The 21,854-nt window shown below is 40.0% G+C and overlaps 1 protein-coding gene across 1 annotated transcript in view; it reads right to left on the reverse strand.

The window, feature by feature from the left end:
* Positions 1–1,429: 1,429 nt before the first annotated feature.
* The window catches only part of EPB41L5 (erythrocyte membrane protein band 4.1 like 5), a 65,560-nt gene continuing 45,135 nt past the window's right edge, over positions 1,430–21,854 (reverse strand). The window contains exons 17-26 of the mRNA XM_026082219.1: positions 20,745–20,911; positions 19,714–19,808; positions 14,280–14,408; positions 13,432–13,493; positions 12,648–12,755; positions 10,455–10,548; positions 9,454–9,531; positions 8,569–8,610; positions 7,966–8,099; positions 1,430–7,069 (exon numbers count right to left, since the gene is read on the reverse strand). Of these exons, the coding sequence (XP_025938004.1) occupies positions 7,012–7,069; positions 7,966–8,099; positions 8,569–8,610; positions 9,454–9,531; positions 10,455–10,548; positions 12,648–12,755; positions 13,432–13,493; positions 14,280–14,408; positions 19,714–19,808; positions 20,745–20,911 (967 nt within the window). The 3' untranslated portion in view covers positions 1,430–7,011. The remainder of the gene's footprint in view (positions 7,070–7,965; positions 8,100–8,568; positions 8,611–9,453; positions 9,532–10,454; positions 10,549–12,647; positions 12,756–13,431; positions 13,494–14,279; positions 14,409–19,713; positions 19,809–20,744; positions 20,912–21,854) is intronic.

A 21,854-nucleotide genomic window follows, 5' to 3' on the forward strand; every position in this document is an offset into this window, starting at 1 on the left:
TGAGAAGGCCTCCTGGCATGCACATGTATCCTGGGGATGTGCAGCAGCCCCAAGAAAATGCCACCCAGCCTCTGCCATTCCTTTTGTCCTCCCCCCCCAAACTCTCTTCCCTTTGGCAGCCCCACGAAGGCTTTTAACATTTACTTGGAGCCAACGTTGGCAGGACGCGAGCCAGCCCAAAGGCTACGGCTTGGCACAGCGAGGAGGAAGCAGCATGCATATTGTGGCCATCTCCCCCTTCCCTCCCCTTGCCTCTGCTGGTGAGCCAAGTCAGGTGGCTGCACCAGCACCTTGGGCGCATCTCCAGCTTCTTAAGAAATCCTGAACCTCTCAAATAGGTCGAACTTCTCCAAGGGCCCCACCGTTCCCCGGCCCCTGTACGGACCTCGCTGCAGGAGGCGCGCAGGAGCTCGGCAGTAGCAATGCCTGGACATCCTGATGGAAGGAGGAAGAGGAGAGGTGACTGGAGGGAGCAGAAACGTGGGGTCAGGGCTACCTGGGCTGTTATGCTTGAGGGCAGCAGCAGGCCCAAAAACACTACAGAGAAGAAGAGARCTCCAGCCCTGAAAGGGGGAACCTGTGTTTCCAGAAGACCCACTGACTTCATTGGAGGCGATTTATCCCTGTGCTGGCACGTTCCCAGGTCTTTAAAAACAAGTGTGAGCTGCAGCTGGAAAGAAGGGGGTTCAAATTTAACGTGTCCGCATCCCACAGCTGCTCAGTGGCAGGAGCGCTCCTCGGCTGGCACCTCAGTCCCTTTAGGGCACGCACGACCTGCAGGCCAGGTTCTGTCCCAACAAACCACAAACATTACCCGATACCAAGGCACACAATCTTTGCTCATAGCACTGTATTACTTTTCCCAGGCCAACTTCTGTTTCAGAGCTCGGAGCAATCAGCCACGCTTATTATTAACCGTTTTCAGAACACCTTGAGTGGTTTCACTCCTTCTTTTCTTGACCCTCAGTTACATTATTATCAGATGCAATCACCTTCTTACAGAGGAACACAAGCGGCTTCGTGGGTGTTCTTATGATACATCTCCATAATGGCAGCAGGTAATGAGAATTTAACTTGAGCCCCAGCTAGTGACTAAAAGCTACAGCCATCTGAAAGCTCTGTGGTGGCCTGCATGAAATAATGAATGGAATTACTCCAGCTAATGGCAATTTTTAAGAAACAAAACACATCATTTTTGGCTGGACACAAACTAAAGGGGTTGCCACTGAAGCTAGCTGCTTTAAAATATTTCTGAAAAAAGCAAAACTTGTATACATTTGATATACTCATTCCCAATTCACTCTATAAAATAAAAGCAAAAGGATGCAATGTTCTTCTGCAATCTGTTCCAAGAGAAGAGATGTACTGTTATATCATAAATCATGCATACAAGAGAACAAATCTGTCAGCCTTAAGTAGCTCAACAAACTTGGTTTATTTGCCACTCACTGTTTCTGAGCCTTAAAATGTACGAATAGCAGAGGGATTTTCTTTTAATATACAGACATTATCATGAATGAGACATAAGTTTTTGTTTTACTTAATAAAAATATCTAAGCCAAACTTGCTTCATTGTTTTGTGAATTATAAATGGATTTGAAGAACAATTCTGTGACTTTATCATTAGCGAGTGCTCGGGGACAAAGCGTTTCTCTGCCACATACCTTCGGCTTTGATTTCAGAGGTGCAGCAGCTCACAGGCCCTAAACGCGTAGCTCACTTCCTAAGTTCTGGCCAACCTACCTGGCTTTTACAGCTGTGCCATCCTATAAAAGCAGTGCTTAAAGATGACTCTACAAGACTTTTGCACTGATGTGTATATTTAAGACAAAACTACAGTATAAACATTTCAAGATTGGGGTGAGTGGACTACAAATCACAGTTTCTTGTTCCCATGTACAGTTTCAATACAGACCTCAGTGCAGTGCCTAAAGCAGTTCAACCACCACTACTGTTGTGAAACAGAGAAGCAAGAGGGTGCACTTTATAAAAAACAAATAAATTATACATTGAGAGCTATTGCCAAGCTTTACATATAAAAGGTAAAAATACAGTAGTTAGTGTGGCTTTAACAAAACATATCTAGCTAAAAAAATATTCTTACATACTTCAAAAATAAGTTTGTCCAGTTATAGGTAGAGGGGAGAGAGAGAGTGTGTGTGAGTGTGAGTGTGAGTGTGAGTGTGTGTGTGTGTGTGTGTGTGTGAAGCAAAGTGCTCAAGCCAAACAGTAAAATGGAGGTGAACTCTGCAGGAAAATCTTGCAGCTCCCTGCTGTGCAGAGTCCGACGTTACTATACGTGGAGCAATGCTCACTCCTCATTTCCTGTAGATGCACAAAATCAAATGTGATGCTGAATGAAGGATCCTGGCTCTCAAACAGGCTACTCCAATTGCTTGGATTTCCCTCCTTAATACTGTGACAAGACAGTGTAATTACTGAAATCACACTAATTCTACTTCCATTTGAGTGTGGTGCGAAAGGCGCTGTAGTTATTTCTATAGTGGTAACATTCGGACCAAATACACATGGATTATACCTGCATCACTGAAAGGCCATTAGCATGGATTTTTTATTTTTTATTTTTTTGGTATAAAAGTTATGATTGTCCAGCTGCATTTGAAAGCTGTGATGCAACCATGTCTAACAGCTATATTATTTTACTACAACCTTCTAGACTAATGAAGACCTCTGTGGGCCCAGATAGTTGACCTTTAAACGCTAAATGGTCATGAGACAGAGCTGCTAACGCTCAATCTGTAGATGATTTGGGCTGTGTCAGAACATGTTTACAATGTGAAAAATGTATCCCATGCTGTTTGTGAAGGAAAGGCTGTCCTTAATAGTACAGCTTTGCCTGCAAGAAACAAGAATGAGTAAGGTGCAGACACAGGGCTGAAAAGCTTGTGGAAAGAGACCCCAACGTAACTGGATGGTTCACCTGAGCTCCTTTTTTGCTGCAGCAAATTTTCTCCTTGCCAAAGTTCTCTGTCCAGAAGACTGTCCAAAACATACCTTTTATACAGCTGTCTGGCTCTGACAAAGTATACATGGAATTTAAGCTTAAAATTAGATACATCCCAGCTAATGCATTAACCATGACTGATTATCATTTAAGTATTTTATATCATTTGACTTACCTAGTATTAAACTCCATTACTGCTGAACTAAAGAAGAGCTTCCCTTAATTCAAGTGGTAAGAGCTCCTAAACTCCTGCATTTTAATTCTGATATCAAAAGCATGTAGTTATAAGATGCAGGTATTTGCCATTTACTCCATGTATTTAGACTCTCCAGTCTCCTACTGTTAGGCTAAATGAGTGAGACTGAAATGGAGTTCTGAAATCCATGTCCATAAGGTTAAACAGTTTTTAAGTTGTGAGTTTTTTTAAATAAATGTTAAGATTTCTATAAAATCTTTCAAAGTTTCCAATTACTTTTCTGTTATTAATGAAATGATCATTTTTTAATTATGGAATTAAAAATTGCCCATCTGATCAGCATTACAGGCACACACAGCAAAAGGGTATAAGGCAAGTTAATGAGTATAAACTGGAACACGCATCAGTAAGTCAGTAGGTGGTAACTTTGTAAGGAAAAAAACAACCACCTTTTTTTTTTATGGGGGAGCTGGCTTTTTCCAAATGACTGCAACACAATATGTAGTTGCATTTATTCATTTCTCTCAACTTTCAAAGCTTCTGAGTGGTTGGCAGACTTGCCAATGTCTCAACTTTAGATTCACACGATAGGGAAAAGTCTTATATATGAATCCCTTAAAATAAATAAATACCAAAAAAAAAAAATCTTTTAGAGGATGACTGGACCTTATATCCAATCAATCAATAGTATCACAATGTTAAGAAAATCCCTTTCTCYCAGTGGCACAAAAGCATTAACTGATACTTTGTAACATTAAATGCAGGAACTAGATTGCCTGTTTGATAAAATAAAGGTGATAAGTAATGTTACATTACCTGTTAGCCAGTCACGATACAGCAGTTTAACTAYAGTGTTGTAAGTAAAATAGTGATGCAAAATCATAGGACGTTCAGACACCTAACTCTGTTCAGATCACATAACTATGGTGTTTTAGTCTCTCTGGTCTCCCTGTATAAGCAATGATTTGGAATAGCTAAATAAGCTATGCTGAGTTAAATGGAGTGAATATTTGCTCCAAGTATCAGGACATCAGGAAAGAGTTGGATTTGCAACCCTCTGATGTTACTAGAAATTATAAGTAGGTCCCTAATTTGACTCTTGAAAAGTCTGAATTTTTAAAGAAAATTCCAAGTATTAGTATATTAGTCCTCTGAAAACTGAGTAAAAACTTACCCTTTTGAAAGCAATTGGAATTTTCCTTTATATGTGTTTGTATGTATACAACATTCCTCCCCACCCAAGTCACACTAAAAGTGTAATAGCTTGCTACTTGGAACCATTTAGGTTTTAGGGGGACACTTTCATCACCATGTTATTTACCGGATGTGATTCCTGAGGAGGAATCTAAGTGTGGTATTTAACACACAATGCTGYAAACTGTAAACTTGTGTTGTTTTGCTTTTGGGAGACATTCAAGCTAACAGTTCACAGAGCTCCTGAACCCAATGGGAAGAGTCAAACATCAAACACGCCTTAAAGAAAATGCTACTGCATTCTGTCTATTTACAAAACCAACACATGTAGCTGGCGAATGCCAGCTCAGCTGCTGAGCAAACAGATCAATAGCAAATGCCAAGATTCCCCACACAGTACTGGCTTTGWGCAGGAAGCATACTGTGGCAGCCATAGCTTCCCTTTTCCTGCAGAAACTTTGCTGGCAACTGTATTAATCCAAACTAAGACATTTGATATTTGAATCAGGAACCTTCTACATTTTAATATGCAATAAGGCTCAGACTTAAAAGTATAAAAAAAGCCAATACTCAACTGGAAGTAACAACGACAGGGCTGCATGGCTGGCGAGCAGAAACACTCCCCTGGGTCCACCACAGCAGCTCCCCTCAGCCGGCAGTGCTGTGAGCAGGGAGTGTGTCCGCCTTACGCATCGGGTAAGGAGGGGGAACCTGAAGCGCCTGTCATCAATCTTGACTCCTGGTCCTTGAGGCAATGGCTGCAAATACTGTCTGCAGAGAGTCACTCTGGTATGTCAGTCCTCAGAGCTCCCAATGGTTTCTATGTTTCTCTGTTAAGGCCTCTGGGGTTTTGAGGAGTGGCAGTGGGCCATGTAAATGCTGAGTGGTTTCGTCCTTAACACTCTCACCTTCAACATCTTGCAAACAAGAGCACAAAAGCAGCAGTAAAAACATCCAAGACACACCCTAGTCTGAAAGCAGCAGCCTAGCAGGACACCAGCCGATTCACACAACCCACAGTGGTTTGGTCCAACTCTTTGTCTACACTGAGAAACATAAACACAGCAGGTGTGCGGGAATGAAGTTGTGCATACAGGTTTGAGAACTAACTTTCACATTTAAAATTGTTTCCAAGAGACACATGTATATAAATATTTATAAACAGCAGCACTACGCAGAAAACATCCTCCCACTCCAGTCATATGCGCAAGCCTCTTCCTAAGAAGGGACAACCCCAGTTGTTCAATCTGCGCTTCCCTGTTAGGAGATGTGGAAGTCATTGCTGAGCTTCTACGTTTCTCCTTCCTTTGGCTCTGCATCGATATTTTTCACAGGATGTATCCCCAGGATCCATGGGATCACCTCTGTGTTTCCACACAAGGATCCTGTTGCCGAGGTTGCAAATGAGCTCTTCAAACCGTACATACCATATCCTGTACTTCACCTCAGCACCAAAAAGCCTTCACTAGCACTATGGAGCATGCTCTTGCAAGTGCACCTACCTTCCTACTACTGAAGGGAGTGAAATGCTTTTGGAAACTTCATCTTTTTTTCCCTTGTTTTTATCTTATTCTTTCCGCTCATTGTTCCACAAACACCTATCAGAAGAGACTTGGAACAGGTTTTGAGGTGGTGTTAAGAACTGATCTAGTTGTACCCTCATGCTGGCAATACATCTGGCAAGTATTCCCAAAGCACTGCATCTGGAAACAATACCTAGAAACGATATGAAAATAAACAAGAAAAGTCCTTTCCTTCCTAGCCCTAAACAACAACAAAATTAACCAGCAAGCAGTTCCTGAAGTAAGCTGTACTCACACCTTCACTGCTTCAGCATTCAAAACTAAATACACATCTGTAGACTAAAAATGCATGTATTTGAACCATACAAGAAATGAAATCAGCAGGGTCAAAATGTGGGACCTCTATTGTACCCTGCTAATGCTATAAGCTGTTTGGCAGGTTAGTTTTCCTTTTCCTGGTTGCAAAGTACAGCTCAAATCCAGTCAAAGTAGATGGTCATTCACAGACTAGATTTTCATTCTTTCCAGGTACTGTAACAAGAGGTGCAAAGATTATAAAGGGTTTTAAGGCTAAAAAGGCATGTATGTGCTGGTAAAACAAAGAAAAAACAGAGGAAATAATCACACAGAAGAAAATGATCTTGGCTACAGGAAACAATCATCACTACTGTGAGCAACCATATATAGTATGGCCACAAGGTGGCCCTACAAGGTCTCCTAATCTTCTTGTTATTAATCTATCAAGACCTGGGATGCAGTGTTCAAACACTACTTAGCTAATATCACAGTGAACACTTTCCATTAACACTTATGAAGCAGCACAGGATAAAAGTAAGACTAAACCTAGTTTGAATGGAACACATTTTGTTCCCTATGTTCAGAACTAGCTCCAGTGTGGCGTTTCACTTCTCCTGAGGGAGAAGATCAAACTTTCATGTGGTTTTATATCCTAGGTTAGGCTGTAATTCCAGTTGGATTGCAATACAACACGAAAGTCTCTTCCTGAATCCTAGCAAAACAGCAGGCTGTTTGACTCCCAGTTCAGCAAGAGCTTGATCCCAAGCAAGTCCTTCCCTTGGAGATGTTAGAAGGTTTGAGTTTTCACAAGGTGGGAAGTGCAGAAGCTCCTTCCTCTAGAGTTCAGTGGTGAGTAAACATTTCATCCTTACTGGAGCATCCTCAGTTACTGCGCTAAAAGGAAGAAAATGAGGCCCTGTAAAATACACTCCTCCAAAAAATCTGCTATGAGGGATTTAAAAAAGAAAAAAAAAAAAGGTACTGCTGGGAATAAAACTATGAGATGAGTATTGTTCCAAAGGGTGATCTAGCTTTCCTTTTGTAATTTAACAAGACCAATACACAGACCTTTCAACTGGATGACCTGCAGAAGAGCAAACAATCAGTTTCACAGAKTGCAGTAGCAGCATCATTGCCATCCACCTCCTGACTGCAGAGGCCTTCCCTCCGTAAAAAGGTTCACTCAAAGACCTGATCGTCACTAAGTGTGCCTCTCTGGCATGGCAGAGGGAGGATAGCGGGGGAAAATGTTTCTACAGCTTCTGCTTTCTGGCTTCTTTACAGTTTGGAAATAACTGGGGGGAAAAAAACAGCAGACCCTTGAACAGGGATTGAAATACTGTGAAGAAATTTCTCAGAAAATTCATTTGTACCATAGTTTTAGTCCAGTACTAAAAGATGTTACTAGGCAAGGCAAGAAACTGAAGTGCAATGATAAGGGAAAAACTATCTACTTTATAGCACTTAAAATGACAACAGGTTTACCTCCAACTTCAGCAGCATTTGTGTTCTTTGTTTCAACTAATTTTTCCTTTAATTATTTGAATAAAAAAATGTTTTCTTCCCCTTCAAACTATGCTATATGAAAATATGCACACCATACATTGGCTGCTCTATTGATTTATAAAGTTTCAAATGCTGTAAACAGAACTACAGTTTACCAGCACAGCAAAACCAGGTACTGTATCCAAAAGACCACTATAACTATTTAAGTGGAAGTGGTAGGTGGACACACTTCCTTTCTGTCCCATACACACACATCCTGAAGTGAAGTGCTGATGAGACCCTACCTTGCAAGGACTTCAGATGTCTGCTGGGATGGTGGCAATCCAGCTGGTGATGACAGAGCCTCCGTGCTGCCTTTCACTGCCTTCAGAGCCAAGGCAATATCAATTCCCAAAGGCCCATTGGAAATCAATCCTGTCTGGATTGGGGAGAAAGAAACAGAAAACTGAAATAAAAAAAAAATCAGGACAAGACAAGCATGTTTTTCAACAGTGTTCATTTAAAACACTGAAAAATAAGACTCATCAAGTTCTATGGTGGGGTCCACTAAATGGAAATCCCTAAAGAAACTTCATGGTGTTTATCTGCAATGTAACACAGCAAAAATGAAGTTTAAATATTTGAATATCAACAGGATATGTATATTGTTTGATTTATTCAGGCTCGATTAGTTTGCTTTAGTTTTGGTTTGCTGCACTATTGTATTAGGCTTTCAAATTATTACAAATGCAAAACTACCATAGCACCCATTTAATAAACACAACAAAAGTTTTACTTAAGTTCCTATTTCTTATCCATGACAAAAACTTTTTCACTACCACCTCCCCCTTTTTTTAAATTGGCTCTTAAATGCTCCATCATCATTGAGGAATGGCTGAAGAACTCACTGGCACTATCCACCTGGGGGTTATCGTGGGCTGGGAAGACACCTATGAAAAGCAAAGACATGGTCATTAGAAAAGGTTTGGAATAACCGAGAACAATTCTAGGAACAACATTGTCCTCAAAAAGATCTCAGATATTCACCTGCTGCTCAGACTTTGTCTGTCCATATAAAATGTCTTTGAACAGGGCTAGTGATTAGCTACAGGTGAGGTGACTTCACATGAAAAGGTAATTCATGTCCACACAGAATACGGCTAATAGCCTGTTAGTCACAGAAACTCACAGGTACCAGTTTCAGTATATAGCTCCCTTCCAAAAGGCAACTGAGCTCATTATTTTTTTTCTGCTTTGTGGACAAAGCTAACTGACAGCACACTTCTGAAGATCCTCCTCCTTCCCCTTTTCTTTGGTGCATACCTTGTAACTCCTTTTTTCCCCGGCACAATTTATAAGAGATTTATCATCTATAAAATGGTCCTTTACTTGTACTGAAAGTTTATTTTTGAAGTTTTTTTTATATATATAGGTATATATACACACATACATATATACACACACACACTTTTTGAAGTATTATATAAAAGCCTGACAAGCAGGCTGGCACTTGGAGGTGTACGAAGATAAGACTAAAAGCTCTTGTGGCACAGATACAAAGTAACTTTTGAAACAGATTCAGGTTATTTCACTTCCATTAAAGTTGTACGTGGCATATATGCAGTAATCCAGATCAGTCACCAGTTTGCTCTATTGCTGTAGGTACAAGCCTGACAGACAGATACTAAGCCAGAGCACAGTCTATAACTAGACAATGTTTCCTTTTGAGGAGAGTCAACAGTAAAATCCATTCTATGCATGAGGAAAGAAGTCTGGTTTTGAAATACATTTACCCGCGGGGCAGCTTCTGTAAAGTCAATTAGATTCTCTGTCAGTGATGTTAAGGAAACGTCCTGGTCATCTGGAGCACTCTGTGGAATAAACCAGTTATTAATTGAATTCCCATTAGTAAGCAGATAGGTCTGTTGAGTACTCCAGTAGCGTCTTGATTTATAGACCAGTGTTCTTAATCAACACTGCCCTTCATAAGGCCTGTTTTCTAAAAAAACCTTTTCATATGACCTTTTTTAATAGCCTTTTCATTTCACGACCTCTCAGCAACGTGCTGGAAACAATCTCATTGCCGTGTAACCTGTGAAACTGCCCAGCGTTCCTGTGCACAGATGGGTTATTGCGCCACTCTGCACGAAGGTCAACAAAGTCTGTGAGCTGAGGCTTTGAACTCAGTGACGAAGTGATAATAGTTCAGTGGAATCCACTACATAATGCTGGTTTAGAGGGACAACAGATAAAGAGGATGCTGCTTTACTGATACAGAATAACCCCTCGGTCTGTTGAAATAGCAGCAGAGTCCAATGTTACTACCGTCTTTTGTTTTGGAGAGGGACAAGGAAAAGTTGACTCCTCCATTTCATGGAGACTAATAAAAATTTACCTCATCTTTAAGGTAACCAAAAAATAACCATTAAACATTTCAATTTTAAACTTTTCCCTCTGTGGTTACTTTGATAGGAACTGCATGTGTCAGATGTCATCGCTACTGTCTACCATTGGGATATAACGGGCTCCGCACGAGTGCAAGGAAAATGATCAACCAGTTTAGAAGAAGTGCCAGGCAAACAACCTGGAAGGACCATCTGAAATGGACTTCAGAACCATCTATGCAGTGTCCCTCTCTGCACCAGAAAGCACTCTTTGGTGTTCACATTCACAAAGAGCATCCCAAAGTAAATGTTATGACAGGCACAGAGCAAGGTCTGTCTTGCTGGCCTGAAGGCATCAGTAGCTCATAATGTGACACACAAAAACCTCCCGGGCTGACAGGTGGCGATACCTTTAAAATAGCAGCCTCTTCAGCTGGAGCCAGATCAGCTGGAATCAGCAACTCTTCATGGTCAGAGGCAGCATTATCCTCATTTAACGCATTACTGAAAGGAGAAAACATTCTCATCACTGCACTGCATGGACGGCATGAAACACACAGTGCTGCTTTCCTGATGGCTTAGCCTGGAAACACAACTAGAGATTGACATGAGGCAGAAAAAGGACTGATGTTTGTGAACATGTTGAAGCAATTGCCTTGCAACACTCAACTACCTCTAGATCACTGCTCTGTTTTACAGATTCACAGAACAGCTTTGTAGCTGGTGTCCTAGAGACCCAATTGTATCAGTGTCTTCAACCTTGAAGGAGCTTTTTCAGCACTTACTTTGCCTGCAGAGAACTGAAGCTTTCCTTGCCATCCTCTTATCTTGCTGTTTAGAGCCAAGGGCAGCAGGATGTAAGACATTTCAGCTGTCTCAAAAGATCTGGGAGATTCCCTTACCACTTGCTAGGATACGTACTCTGAGGCCTGGCCTACACTGATTAACCATTGCAACACTAACTAAAGGTGCGTCAGCAAACTTCCTTAGTTAGACGTAGTTGCATATGGGAAAGTTATGCTTAATCAATCTGATTTATTCTGTCTTTGAAAGAAAACAGTAGGTTTAGACACATGGAGAGACAGCAGCTTAGCAYCACCATACTTCATTTCTGAGTAGCAGAATCTGAAGGTGATCTAGTTTAGTCCTGTTTAGAAAATGATTTACCAATGAAGGCAATCTCAGCATGAGACTTTCAGGAAAGAGAGATTACTTCATATGTTTTACCTTTCTCCAAAGCACGTGGTGCTCCCTGTTGTTGGAAATGAGATAGTGGCTGAGGTAAAGCTTGGGTTCCTACCAATCGTATGGTTTAAAGGAATGAGAATTACTTGTAGAGAGAAATAACGTTTACGACTGGACTGGAACCATGGACCAAAGAGAAAAGAACCTTGTGCCCTATTGAGAACAAAAGACTTCTTGCATTTGCTACTCCTTCATTTTAATTTGTGTTGCTGCCAACTTCAGTTTAGCCAGCTGCAGAAATACATACACAATCCTCATGCTAGAATCAAATACATTATTCTTTAATAAGAGGCTGCAAAAATCCTTTAGAAATAAAGATACTACAGTGAGCCAATCACAAAAACCCTCTTTCATATTTGGAATCAAGAGATTAAGCAAATGAGGAATACATACTTCTCACCACAGCTAAACATGTAATTAAAGTATTTAGTTTACGCACAGGGGAATTAGAGAGAAAGGTCAACAGCTATAAAACGAGCATACGCACCACTGAGAATCTTCATTAATAGATTGTTTTCCCTAGAGGTTACAGGGATGTGACTATAATAAAGTTTGCGTATTAAAATGTCTCAGAATATTAAACAAAGCATTTATAAAAATGATACTATCTGATTTAATATACCATGAATAAACATTGCAGCATGTGGTGATAAATGTATTTGATAATTTTCTACCATAACAAACAAAGTATTAGAATATGTATTAAAATACATAGAACACAAATGATTCCCATTTTACAGGAGGAAGACAGAGGCAATGAGGTTAAATGGTGTCTTTAAAATGACTCAGTCAGCCACTGGAAAGATCAGAATTTAGCTGGGATTTCTGACTCCCAAACCTGACATTCCTAACCCGTGTAAGCTTTCCAGTCAGTTGTCAGACACTATGACTACATTACATTCTTAGATTTTCAGATCAATATTCTGTTCTAATCAGAATCTTAAAAAAAAAAAAAATCCTTCAGAACATTTCTATTTCTATGCTTTTATAATAAGTTTCAGACCTATGTTTCTTTTGTATAGGCCAGCCCTTTCCTTAAAAACAGTTTAATCAGCAACTACATGGCTGAAGAATAATGTTAATGCAATCATATACTCATGTACTGGCTGTTTCACCTTTTTTTTTTTTAAATCATCCACTTTTCCGAGCCATGAGAAAGCTAGCAGCATATGTAGAGAGAAGAGTTAAAGGAAGAAGAAAATGTAGCTATCTCCTCCCCTCCCCTCCTCAGCATGAAAACCCTGTTTGATCGCTTATCCTGCCACCCTTAACTGTTCTTCATCTTTTCAAGCCTCTTTCATGCCAATCTCTACATGGTTCCCTTATCCCAGAAACATTTTTTCTCCTGAATCACTTACGGAATGATGGTGTTTGAGGCAGAGATTGCTTTCAGCAGCTCTCTCGGTTCTTGAAATCCCGGGCTGGTTGCTGGGGGACTGCTCTGTGTTTTGCCTGCTGGAATGCTCCTGCACAAACGAAACAGGTACACGCTTTCACTGCAAGCTCTTCGTGAATCACTCCTTACAGCGTACTTTTGACATCGCTAGATGCACGTTTCATTCAATATCCCTACGGGCTCTTTAAAGTCTGATAAATGCTCTTTTTCAATAACTGCTCAAGAAATTATATGCTTTAATTTTTTCTATGCCTGAAATCCACCTGGAGCTAACAACCATATGAGTTTGAATAATTCACAGGAAATCAACTGTCAGTGACAGGTTTTTGTACATGGAATTTTTTCTTCTCTGGAAAAGAGCCATTATAAACAGAACTCTTCCCCCTTCCCACACTGAGGTTGTTCACGGGTCAGAGATGACTTCAGTGTTTGGGGTTGCTGCTGAAACAACTTTTATCAGATTAAAGCATGGGAGAACAAAAGAAGTGTCTGGATTGGCTTGTACATAACAACACTTTGCACCTGTAGTTCTTGTCATTTCTCATCCTAAAAAGACTTTACATTTATCAGGTTAACCTATGCTGTAACAGCAAAGTGAACTTAAAAACTCCCTTTCAGAGGTAAAATTCAATGATCACTGAGCCACTGAAAGATCATACAGAACACTAAGACTCCAGAGCTCCATATTCTCAATCCTGTACTTGGATAACTAGATCCTGCCTATTTCTTCCAATTCTACTCAGTACCTGACAGCAGCATCCTGAACATTGGAATTCTTGATACCTGTCAAGCTGTCTTCTCTTGTGACCTGAGAGAAAAATGGAAAAAAACCCACACATTTTTGATACTTGCTGCCATTTTGTATCAGTTCTGAGATTCACAGAAAAGTTGAGTTCTTCCCTCCCAGCACGAGTGTGTGCTGTTCATCTACTGCTCACAGACTTACCATGAATTCTACTATTCTAAAGCTTCAGTGTAAATCAAAAAATAACTCAGCAGTGGAGCCAAATAAAATATCATTACTTATTATAAAATGTATTAGGGCATGCTAGAAGCATATCTATAAGCAGAGAATAATATTGGTTAGAAGGGAACCTTTGGAGGTCAGCTGGTTAAATCCCCACTCAAATTGGGGCCAAATCCAAAATTAGATTAGGTTACTCTGGGCTTTGCCCAGTTAGGTTCCAAGTATCACCAAGGACGGAGATTCCTTTTTGGGCAACCTGTTCCAGTATTTGGCCACCATCACTGTGAAGAAATTTCTCCTTATATTTAATTTGAATTTCCCATATTACAACTTCTGTCTCTTGCCTCTTAAAAACAAACAAACAAACAAACTTAAAAGATGTAAGCCTCAGCCTGCAGTGTGGTCAGCATATTTCTCCTGAAAGGCTTTCTTACTCTGCCCGTCTTTAGACTTTGGTCATTGGATCAACCTCATGGTTGGTTCAAGGCACCTTCTCCAACACCAGGCAATTGAAGAGGGCCAAACATCTCAGAACATCTGCTGAGCTTTACTAATGGTGTACCCTCATGAACAGTTCTAAAATAAAATATTTGAGAATTGCTAAGTCTTTATCAGCTGAATGTTTACCTTGTGTCCTGTCTCTGCCTGGGCCTTCAGGATATTGCTCTTGATGTCTGCTGGAAGCCATGCTGCCACTGGTATTGGGCTCTCAACTGCATTGTTAAGACATTTATCTGTCAATTTTACCACTTCATCCTAGACATGGAAAATTTTCATTAGAAGCAGTTCCCACATGGAAAAATATAAGCTGAAGTCACTAACATCTCTAAATAACAACAAAATCCCAAGTGAGAGGAAAATAAGCAGAACTATCCTTAAATAATAAAGAAATTTATTCTTTATTTCAGAACTTAATTGTAAAATTATGGCAAAATACAAAGTAAAAAAAAAAGTGATGCTTAAAAATGCACATGCAAAGCATTATGCTAAAAATACAGTAAGAACTGAATGGCAGTGGACCCTAAATTTGCAATAGATTTTACTGATTCAAGATCAAAGAGTTCTGCTTGAAAAATCTGGCAGAAAGAGGCAGAGATTTGAGATGGATCACTGAGCTAAATGCATCATCTCAGACCCGTGTTCTCCATTCAGCTCTATCCTCTTAGGATCCTATTGCCCAGGCTGCATAGGACAAGGCTTTGTTCTTGGGGGAAGAAAAGCATTATTATTCTAAATATTGTGTTTTCATCATAAAATTTGATTATTAGCATACTGATATAAGTTCACCTATTCTGAGCAGTAGAACTGTGTAATTAAAAGTCTTGAAAAGGAGCAGCTAGGCTGCTACATAAACAAATGACCACACTGCATATACATCCTCTGAGCAAGACCATATGTAATTAGTCATCGCTTGACCTGATGGAGCTTTGAAGTATAGCTGGGCTTTAATTCCTATTTATTTTAACAACACATTTACATCGATATAGCAGCCACCATCTTACATGGGCATATCTTCAGTATGAGTTAACAGTTTGCTCTCAAAAGCAAATTAGGGAGATTTTTACCTTAAAATCCACTCATAAATTAGAACAACAGCTTAATATGTTATTAATACCTCTCCCATCACTAATTATATCAGAGCAACCTGGCAGTCAGATACATTCTGAGAACAATTAAAAATGAGATACCTTTTCAATGCAGTATAATTTGTTATGTGAATTCTATTTCTTAATTATAAAATGCTACTTAAGCATTCAATCTATTAATTGCTATTTGATTACTGGCAGAAATTAATTAACTGAGCAGAAACTAAACCTTGTAACCTTTCTTCTCAGGGTATAACTCAGCAGGGGGAGACAGAGTCCTACTTTCCTCACCATATACCAATTACTGGTTAAAGCAGCCTCCTTCCTCAAGGCAAGTGCTCTGTTCCTACAATGGGCAAATTCCAGCTAGATTTCTACTTGCATGAATTGCAGTGTATCCAGAAGAAAGGAAGCCCACTGCATGGAGACAGTGCAGAAAGTAAAAATAAAAAGGATATGGGAAGGTAAGTTAAAAAAGGTGAATACCTGTCTCCTAACCAGCTATCCTCCACTTCTAACTTTTTTCACTAATTGGAAATATCAGTGAGAATTTCTAGGTATTCAGTCTTTAGGGAGGGGGAAAACATTTCCCGTTGTTGCCTCCTTCCAAATAACCTCTTTGGGTATCCAAACAGGGGCTAATGAGACTATGTGAAGGAGAACCCACTTGTAAATTTTGGCCACAGTCAGCAATGAATACAGAACTTCACAAAATCTGAAAGGACCACTGCCAACATAAATAGATATTAAGAAAAATCACCAGTGTTGCTAATGACTATTGTTAGCAGATAGTAAGAGATGCATATTCACAAAATTCATGAACGCTAACAAAACAATTATTTGTTAAACATTTTAAGTGTTTTAATTTTACAGAAGCTACTGGAATTGCCAAAAGTCTGGATAATTAAAACTGAATTATTATTTGTACTATCACAGCACCCACTTTTAACTCCTTACACTGGACCTTACTGAACTGGATGCTGCATGTAACAATCCCTGCAAGGAATTCCCAAAGCACTGGTCCAGTGCCAGGCTAAAAGAAGTCAATTTGACTATTATGATTTTGTTTTTTTAAGGAAAGAACATACATGTAGATGAGAAAGCATTTGGCACCTGACAGTTCCTTAAGATGTCTAATTTACAAGATGTTTAATGATCACTTAAAACAGTAAGGCTGCTGCGGTTTGTCAGTATTCTAGCTCATTTGGAATTCTTATTGTTTCCATGTACTGGACAAAACATATTTGTACTTTATTCTTAGTCCACTGCAATGTCTCTGTATATGGAGCTAAGCAGTGATGTAAAAACAGAAGGAAAGATTAAAGGCAGCAGCAGGATGTGTGATCCCAAACCTCTGTGCTTTTGAGCAATGTTTCTGGTGCCGCTGAAAATCTCTCTGTCAAGAGAGATAGAGTCTACTACATACACATTTTGGAGCAACCTCCGAGTGTTCAAAGATTGCAACAAATTCAGAAAAAAAGGAAGCCTTGTACACTTGCACTTCTAACTTTGGAACAGATTTAAAATATAGGCAAATAGGGTTAACTTTTTATTGCTCCTTGCACTTTAGAAGCTGATGAAAGCGGAGCGCTTGTGTATTTAAGAGTTATTTGCTCTCTTGTGTCAGATCTGGCCACTGTGCTAGCGAAAGCCTGGAAGTGACAAAGTTGCCTGCTTCCATCCAGYAGAATTTGGCAGAGAGTAGCTAGGAAGAATAAAGCCATTCATTCCACCTTTCCTAATTCGCATTCTAGAAAGGTTTCTCCCTTTCCAAAAGGGCAGGGAAGGCTAGATAAATATTTCCCTACCAAAGAAATCAGTCAAGAGTCTCTGCAAGTATAGAATTACATAAAGATGATGCTGCCAGGCCATCTCTGACCTCAGAAGAAAGAAGCTCAAGATTTTTAATTAACATAACTTAACTGAACAGTTTGTTGGCATCTGACAGCGTCACTTACGAAGTTCAAGATACAGCTCTACCTTCCTAAGTAGTGAACTAATGCTATCTGCTGATGCATTTCATCAAACCTTTTAGGGGCTGTAACTGTTTCTACTTAGATTGGTATTTTATGCATTGGTAAAACTTAAGGGATATTAGACATGCTGAAATTTGCAATTGCACACTTCTGGAGAGAACACTGTGTTCAGCTGGAATAACAGCAAACTCCAAGATTTAAGCTCATCTTAAGATTTCAGTTGATATATAGCAGTCAATAGTAATATATTGTCCCATTCTGTTCAGTCAGAAAAATACACCAGAACCACTTCCTTTTATGAGTAAATTAACAGTGAAACTACATGCATGAAACTACGTGCCAACAAGTACATTTTGTAACAAACTCCGTGTGTGGATTTTTTTTTAAGCAAACTTAAAAAAACAGGGAAATAAAGTGTTTTTAAGAGTTATTCTTAGGTCACTCTTTTCAAAATTAATTTCCAAAGGATTAATCTTCATCTCTAATCACAACCCGAGAGTGCTCATCTGGCAAGCACCTGTCACCTGTAACCTACCTGCCTCTGCAATCTGAACCCTGCAGGATTTGAAGTGTACAGAGACATTCTCTAATCTTTGCCTACCTTCTTAAACATCATTCTCAAGTAACCACTTGGTAAGCTACATCCCAGAGCCCGAAAAGCTTTGTTTGACCTTTTCCACAGGAGGAAAACCACTGATAATATACTTTAAGCTTTCAGAATGCAATTTGCACTTCCTAAAAGTTGCTGACGTCTTTGCTTCCAAAAGAAAGGATCACACTGGCATACTGTTGATCCACAGATCACCTATTTCTCAGTTATGCAAATATTCTTGCTCTCTAACCAGGGTCATATCACGCCAGCATCTGTAACCTCTATTATCCAGCGTTACTCAGCGTCGCATGGGTAACTGCGATTGTACTGTATTGGCAGCTGTTTGTTAGATTAGCTCCTTACAGGAATCCAGCTCTGTTTTAAAAACGATTAATACAGTTTTGCTCCACGCTCTCATTTAAACTACAGATTGTTTGCTTCTCTCTGTTTAAACTAAAACGGAGCTCAGCAGGCAAAGCTACTCTGAAGTAAGCTGTGTACACTTGCTCTAGGTCATGCTGAGGCAGTGTTTCGGCATAACAAGACCTGCAGGCTAATCTCCTTAGCGACCTGGTAATCTCTGTACTGCAGTCACCAGGCAGAAAGGTACACGAGGCATCCCGGACAGCAGGCCTTAAAGGGGACGTGAGCAAGACAGCCTGTAGCAACAAGCACAGCAAAACCAAAGCCTTTTCGCAGAGTGAGAGGGGAAACAAACGCCTAGGAACGGGCTTAAGCCCAGACATGCGCTACTAAAAACCACTCTCACAACCTGACTCATTCTACTGCTGAGGGAACAAAAAAAAAAATCACCACTTCACGAGGAGGTAGATAAATCCTCAGGCCTTGCTGCAAGGGCCAGTAGTAAATACAGAGATAACGCTGCAAGTTGTTTTACGCTCTCTTGTTCTTCAAAATGTGATAAGCAACCTAAAGTTTTAGCACGGGGTAAGGGGACTGAGTTGCTTTTTTAAATTGGATTTATTTACAGTGGAACCTGGAGGGAAAAATAAATTCCAAATTCTTTGAAAAACAAAGCATTTCTTGGGCCCCTCCATAAGCCTATTTAACTCACAACTTCAAAACAAAAAAAAAGTACTAAAAAACCCCAAAAACCAAAAAAAGAGTCCAAAAATATATTTTTCTGTCATTTTGTAATGACATTGGTTCGCTGAAACATGCAATGATTACTGGATGTGGCAGAGGAGAGAGGGAAGCCAGGGAAGGAAAAGCAAAGAGGAATGAGGAGGAAGAGAGTCCTCCCCCTCGTCAGAGCCGTGAAGCTGTTAGATTGGCTCAGCTGCCTGTGGAAATGCAGCCCGACTTGCTCGAAGGGATTTTTGAGAGTTCTACATCAAACCACACCATTCCTCTCTGTGTAAACACAATCTCCACTAACACCTGTTTCAAGGAGCCGGTAAAAACTACTTACTTAATAGGGGGGACTGATTGCCAGCAACCTCGCCTCAACAAAAAGTCAAAACAAACTTCAACAAGAGTTACTGCATGTGAAAGGGGAAAAAAAAACACACCAAAAAACCCAAAACACTAGAAAAGCAGCCCACCACCTTAAAAGAAAAGAGGATGAACTATATAACAACATATATTTAGGAACCTACAGATAAAAACAGTAGAGGAACATATCAACTGTTTAAGTCCATTATTCCCAATGATTTTAGAAAACGTCACCAGGCTGCAGTATGCATGCACACATGTGCACCCCGATCCCCCCTCTCTATCTCATGCAGAGGTTTATACATAACAAAGTACTTGCATTTGCTTTACTTTTCCCTAGTATCACTTACAGTTTTAAAAATCTTTCAAATGGAACAAGTTAAACAGAAGATTTTTCAGAATTATCTGAACAAACCTCTGTGACTCTAGAAGGAGGAATGAAGCCCAAGTACCTGTACGTTTATGTTTATGTTGGGACAGGCAGTTGGCATGGGGCTGCTGTGCTCTGTCTCCAGCTGTTTCAGTTTTAGGAGTGTGTCTTCAAATGCTGAAAAAGACAGAAAAGACAACATCTTGCTAATGCCACTGTACAGTTATATTTGATTCATAACTTGCATTCTTCCTGAACCTAAAGGCACAGGTTTTAAAGATGTGGATTAGCATGGGGGGGGGGGAGGGGAAAGCTACTTGCTCAACCTTTAATGCAATTTTCATGTCTATAGACTTCATATACCTTATCAGATCATTCTGCACTACTGCAAGTTCATTTATCCAGCCATTCTCATAATGAATCAGCAAACAGCAAGAGTTAGTTGCTCAGCTGGCTGCACTTTATTTGTGGCTAAACTCAGATCTCACGAAGAACTGTGACTTTTCCCTTTGCGCCCTTTGTCCTTGGAAATAAGCTGCTTCCGGCTGAAACAGGCCAGAGCTGACTGACTCCGCTGCCCTAACTTGCAGGATTTAAATTCATGATAATGTCTTACGCAGCTCTGGAATAATTTGTGGCAAAATACTGTAATACAGTAAAATCAGAAAAGGCAGAATTCTATTAGCCAGTTGGAGCATGAAATAATTATCGTGCACGGTACAGCGAAGTGACCTGAATCTGCTAAAGAGAGCCTTTAGGAAAGTGGTGCTTCCTTTTGTTCGGTGGTGTTAAGTAAGGGCAGTCCAGTAGATACACGGACAGCTAGGTTAGAAATCTCACCGAGAGAAGTCTGCTTGTGAAACAGGCTCTCCTGAAAGACGATTCATTAACATGTTGGTACGGGACTTCAGCTGAACTCCCAGAGGCACTATTTCACGTACTAGAGGGAGCTGCGCTCCAGTGCAAGGAGGTAAAATCCTTATACACGTTGTCAAAGTGAGCTCTCAAACTCTTCTGGATTTTTGTAAGGAAACAGCTTCATAACTATCTAATCGGTTAACTTTGGTCCCAGATATGTCATGGTAATAAGAAAAAATCTGTAAATTCTCTTACGATCAGAGTCTGCTCTTTCGACAGCAGTTTCCTTTGTGCCAGGATGAGGGCAACCAGCAGCCTCTTCCGAAACTCCTGTTGTCAAGTCAGCAACTGGATGGCCTATGGCATCATCGACACAGGTTTCTGGCAACTCCTCGCTGTCTAGTAAATCAACAAGAGGTACGCTGCAAAGGCAGAAAGATGGGCAGATATAGGAAGAATCATATTACCGCTCTTGCGATAACAAGAAAAAGCTCGAACATGCGCAAACTCTTTTTCAAGCTCTTTACTGATAACCAGACACATTCTGTAAAAACTGTTTCTAGTAACTAAAAGACACTGACTGCCAGTGAGTGAAAAAAAACAGGAGCTATTCAAGTCTCTATACGAATTGACTTCACCACAGAGAACAGGTCCACATTTTCTGTTTCTTCATCATGTTGCAGTAGAAAAAGTGAAGAGAAGGAGGGAAGTCACTGAGAAAATCTCTCCATGATGCGTAAACTTCAACAGAGCAATTAGGTTGCAAGAGAGTGAATCTTCAAGCAATCGCAGATAAGTCCTACCCAGCACGTATACTCAAAACTCCTTCCAAAATACGCATTTATTTACATCATTTCTATTTATTATTATATCGCAAGCTGATTTTACTTCTTTCAAGAAACAGGTATGTTTTAATCTGGTATATGTCTTTCTGGAATAAGTGTCTGAAGTTTTTCTAGCAAACTCAAGGTACATTTTGGCATTTTACATGAGAAAAAGAAAAGTTGGGGGGAAGGGAAATTCACACTGTTTACAAAAAGCTTTTTTTGTTGTTTGTACAGCACTTCATTCAACAGCAGTTGTAAACAGAGCAGAGGGCAGAAGGGTGCAGAGCATAGGGCTACATCAACACTAGATTATGTTTAGGCATGCCATTACTAGTTAGGCATAACCTATGACTAGTTTTAGTTTTACTAACTTGGAGAGAGGCATGAATGAAACATTTGCAGTCACAATATTTTAAATGAACCACAGCATGTACACCGTACCCTGTTGGGAACATTTGTCTTCACTTCCTTTGCTTTCTAATGGAAATGTCTCCTTTTTATTTTTTCCTATCATCTGTATTTATAAGGAAAATAGGCA

This window comes from Apteryx rowi, unplaced genomic scaffold, assembly GCF_003343035.1.
Source record: "Apteryx rowi isolate R43461 unplaced genomic scaffold, aptRow1 scaffold_57, whole genome shotgun sequence".
Classification (NCBI taxonomy): Eukaryota; Metazoa; Chordata; class Aves; order Apterygiformes; family Apterygidae; genus Apteryx; species Apteryx rowi.